We start from the raw sequence: 4974 nt of genomic DNA, 5'->3' as shown, positions 1-4974 counted from the left end.
CAAAATTCAGACCTGTCTTTGAGTGAGCATATGAAATGGACAATACTATCGATAGGGCCAATAAAAAGTGTTTTGATATTTTGTGGGTTAGTCGGTTTTATCACAAAGCCGACGATATATAAATTCAAAGGTAAGGGGAAAGAACTGGTACTGTTAGTAACAGCCTCCATCCAGTTATTCACATTTCAACATTAGCTCTTGGGCAAGTGGTAGCAGTCTGTGGTATATGGCATGGGGGAAAGTCTGATCTGCACAGTGACCCGCCAATACCAGACAGCAGGAGGATCTAGTGGTAGCCTATATGGTGAGATATGAATGAATGTTTTCAATACCTGAAACAGTACTCCCAACAAGCAGGGCATCTAGGTTGGGATGAGATTGTGAATTTCTCAATACCTCTTTTTACTTTTTGGACAATAATAATAAATAGCATTTGTACAGCGAAAATTCCCGCCTAACAGCAAGCTTTATGCATTTTATAATTCATATTATTACCCTAGCAGACCTGATAGAATTCTAAATCAATCTCAACTTCCTTGGAAGCATGCAATGCAAGCTGCCATTTTATAGGCACTAAAACACTAACATTTTGACAAAATCTTTCCCTGTCTTTGGTGACCACGTACTCATTCACACCTAGGTGAAGTGAGAGAAATTCTTGTAAAGTTCCTCCCAAGGACGCGACACCGGGCCTAAGGCTTGAACCCCGGAACCAATAACCTCATGATTACGAGTCTGGTAGCCTAACCGAATACTAGTGTGACTACAATATCTGACCTACCACCCAGCCCTATCATACAACCAAAAGCTAAAACGAGTATCAACAATTTGAACAATGGTGAGAAACCACAAGAGACTGTTCAAAACCGCCGATATAGTCTAGATCTATCAGGTAAAAATAGTATTGTCCCAGGAGTCAGCACAACTGGGTAGTCACTCATAGTATCACTCACATACAGCACAAAGTCTAGAGTCATGTTTCTGTTTAAACTGGGTTTTATTGTAAGTCTATCTATATATATTTAATCTATTAAATGTCATCGTACAAGAGAGTGACAACATGAGCTTAAGCCTAAACATCAAGAAAACCAAAACGATGGTGATAAACAGAAAAACTCCAATCCCAACATGCAATATCAAAGTCAACGATACCACCCTCAAGCAAGTACAACATTTTAAATATTTGGGGACCATTATATCATCAGATGGTAAGTGTCACACCGAAATTAATAGCCGCATTTGCCAAGCAAAAGCAACCTTCCACAATATGAAACAGATACTAACAAACATCAATCTGTCACTGGAAACGAGGAAAAGAGTACTAAAAAGCTACATCGAGCCAATCCTATTATACGGGTGCGAAGAGTGGACAATCAATAAACAGCTGGAAAGAACAATTGTAGCGACAGAGTTGTGGTTCATAAGACGCACGCTACGTATCCCATGGACAGCTAGAAAAACAAACGAAGAAGTACTGGTTGAAGCAAATTATAGACAATAAATTATCACGAATATAAGAAAACGACAGGCAAATTTCTTCGGACACACAATGCGGAAAGAAGCATTAGAGAATATTGTCACAACAGGAAAGTTTGATGGAAAGAGAGGCAAAGGCAGACAGAGGGAAAAGATACTGGACAAGATGACAACATGGTTGGGAGCAGCAAGAACAACAGACACAATTGCTGCAGCGAAGGACAGTGTGAAGTGGAGGTCCATGGTCGCCCACGCCAGTCGGCAAGGCATCGAATGATGATGATCTATATATATATATATAATTATTATCTGTTTTATCAACACATTGATGTTCTCAAAAAAGTTGTCTCAACAAGTTGAACGAGCCTGAGCTATGGCAGAGAGAAATTAAGGCTAATAATGAAGACAACTTCAGCAGTCTTTGAAGTCTTGGGCCCGTTTCTCCACAAAAAGGAAGAGGAAGGCCACGCAAAAGGTGGATCGAGGGTCTCAAGGAAACCGTAAGAAAACATAAAATCACAACTGAAAGAACTGCGGAGCTGGCCTACAATAGAAAACTGCAACTCCCATCGACGCTTAACGGCAACAGAGGATGAAAAAGTAAGTAAAGTAAAGAAGAAAACTTCAGCAGTCTTTGAAGTCTGGGGCCCGTTTCTCCACAAAAGCAGTCATCCCTTCCTTTCTGTCGTGCTGGAATATAAAAAAAACCCAGAAAATAATTTTGAAACAATTTGACAAACTCAAATGTAAATTTTTTTAAATTACACCAAACTGGACTTGGTAACTAGACTTTTTGGGGTACAGTTTTCGAGCCTTTGATTAAATCGAGCACACCTTAAAAAATCAGTTAAATTCACATACAATAGAATTTTCATTTAATTCAAACTGCGGTGTGCAAAGTTGAGATCACCACAGGCAGGGAGAAACTTACTGTGGAAAAAGTAGCATGGAAATATCTCTTCTCCAGGCTAAGGCCCTCATTCAGAGGCATGTTGAACCCTGGAACAGATGACAAAATTACTGACTAAAGAGGCGGACCAAAGAGTTCAAGGAGTTGGCAAAAATCAGAAATAAAAAATTGATAAGTTTTCTGACAGGAAAATGACTTTGCAGACCTTATACGGGCTCTACGTTCACAAACATTCATTTTCTGAGACTAAAACAGCAGACATACTATTTTCTAATGTCAAAGGATTTTGATAAAACATAAATCACGCATAGTCTCCCTCCTAACCACAAACAATACTCGCACTGAATTTGTCTATCTCCCAAAACTACCCATCAGTCTTTCATAACAAATATCGTATCCACAAAAAAACACATCTTTGTTTTAAACAAACGCACAGCACAGATCCACTAGTCAAAAACATTATCAACGTCCTCTGGTCTTACCAAACACACCGACAACGAACAAACAATCCCACACCATGCTTTCTACACTTCCCAGAAAAAAACTCATAATTCCCCACTGAGAGGCTCACCTGCATTGACAGCTTCTTTGCACATGGCCACGATTGTCTTGGAGTAGCTGGCGATCTTCTCTGCTGTCTTGACCGTCTCATCCACCAGCTGGTCCACGGGTACCACTTTACTGACTAAACCTGAGTTGTGAGTAAAGAGAAGCAAGCACAACAACACAATTACAACTATTTAGTGCGCGGTGAAGCAAACCCCAAGACTGACAGAAGCAACAGAGGGAAAGAGAGAAAAAAACATAATATACGACCTAAAAGTGGTGACCTCTAAAAACCCACAGTCTTGACAAGACCTGAATGGACAAAGAACAACACAACATGAGGCAAACAAAAATAAAACAAGGATTTCAAATTACCTGCGGGAAAACCGATAGAGAAAAGTGCTCATAGTTGCTGAAACCTTTGAAGTATTGAAGTAGTTTCTGCCCAAGTTGTTACAGTAAAACTCCAAGAAGGCCATCTCTCATGTACACTCAGCGGTCAGAATGTCGCCTTCCTCTAAATGCAAAGTAATTCAACATTTCCTTTACCCACAAAATGTTATTCTACCCAGGAATTTTAACAATTTCTTTTTTCATAAAGCAGAATTTTGTAAAATAAAAGAACAACTCTGAGGTTCACACACACACACACACACACACACACACACACACACACACACACACACACACACACACACACACACACACACACACACACACACACACACACACACACGCACACGCACACACACGCACACACACACGCACACACAAACACACAAACACTCACACTCACACACACACACACACACACACACGTACACACACACACAACCTACCCGCTTTCTCTGCCTCAACAGCTGACATCCTGTTCCCTGTGAGCACCATCTCCATGGACTTAGACTTGCCCACGGCACGCGTCAGTCTCTGTGATCCCCCGGCTGCTGAAGTGAACTGCAAGACCTTTTGCCACAGTACATACTAACAGCTGACAACATCACACAAGCCTAGGTCAGAACACACATGGGCATCTGACACAAATCACAACATACAACACAACTGTTGCTCGAAGTCGAATAATACATACTGGAATTCGACACAATACACAGCATAACCACTTTTTAAAGTACACACGAGCATTTGGCACAACAAGAAATGGCACAAGTCAAAAACAGAAGATGACTTTATAGAATAAAGGAAGGCGAGAAAAAAGACACCCCCCCAAAAAAAAATTAAATAAATAAATAAATAAAGACTGCTTTCAAAAAAACATAAGTAAGGAAATGCGTGAAAAATATGTATGACGAGAAACTGGCTGAAATTTGCACGGATAATCCTAGAGTGTTCTATAACAGTGCGAACCAAACAGGTTATGGTGTGAACAGCATGCGGGTAAGAAAAGAGCCATACAACCCGACATATACACCATAAACGACAAAGAAGGAAAGTCCATTCTCAGCAATTATGCTATACATGTATTTACTAAGAAAATTGGGAACATAAATTCCAAGAAATACTCAACCCAGACGTTTGCTACCGACAACAAGAAAAATTCCAACCAGCATAATATGCAGAGCAAACAGAACCACACAAACTGTCCAGAATTGAAAATGCACCAAAACCAGTACCAAGAACAAAGTCCCAAGACCAGATGACACCACAATACTCGTAGAAGCCACAAGAGGTCGTGAAAATACCTGTGTACTGTGGCCGAGGTGAATTTGAAACAGAGCCTGGGATAAAAGGACATGACCAGAAGATTGGCGGAAGGCCATAGCGGTGCCATTATGGACAACGAAAGGCAACAAATATGCGTTTGCACTACAGACAGAGGCATCTGATATTTGCTAAGCTATGATAGGGAAAGCCTACGCAAATAGAACAATTAAAGGATAAGACCTATTACATAGAAATTTGAAAGAAGCTTTGTTCGGATTCCGCAATGGAAGAGGAGGCACAGATGCTGTGTATTTGTATTACGACAGAATATGCAAAGTGGGGTGTGTGGGTGGGGGTAGAGAGAGAAAGAGGGGGGGGGGAGA

The 4974-nt window shown here is 40.7% G+C and overlaps 1 protein-coding gene across 1 annotated transcript in view; it reads right to left on the bottom strand.

The window, feature by feature from the left end:
* Window positions 1-2079: 2079 nt before the first annotated feature.
* Window positions 2080-4974, bottom strand: part of LOC106011623 (enoyl-CoA hydratase, mitochondrial-like) — a 14972-nt gene continuing 12077 nt past the window's right edge. The window contains exons 4-7 of the mRNA XM_035969481.1: window positions 3772-3886; window positions 2958-3077; window positions 2408-2475; window positions 2080-2166 (exon numbers count right to left, since the gene is read on the bottom strand). Coding sequence (XP_035825374.1) covers window positions 2101-2166; window positions 2408-2475; window positions 2958-3077; window positions 3772-3886 — 369 coding nt within the window. The 3' untranslated portion in view covers window positions 2080-2100. The remainder of the gene's footprint in view (window positions 2167-2407; window positions 2476-2957; window positions 3078-3771; window positions 3887-4974) is intronic.

This window comes from Aplysia californica, unplaced genomic scaffold, assembly GCF_000002075.1.
Source record: "Aplysia californica isolate F4 #8 unplaced genomic scaffold, AplCal3.0 scaffold00150, whole genome shotgun sequence".
Lineage (NCBI taxonomy): Eukaryota > Metazoa > Mollusca > Gastropoda > Aplysiida > Aplysiidae > Aplysia > Aplysia californica.
The sequence above is the reverse complement of the archived record's forward strand: the minus strand, read 5'-3'. Positions and strand labels throughout refer to the sequence as shown.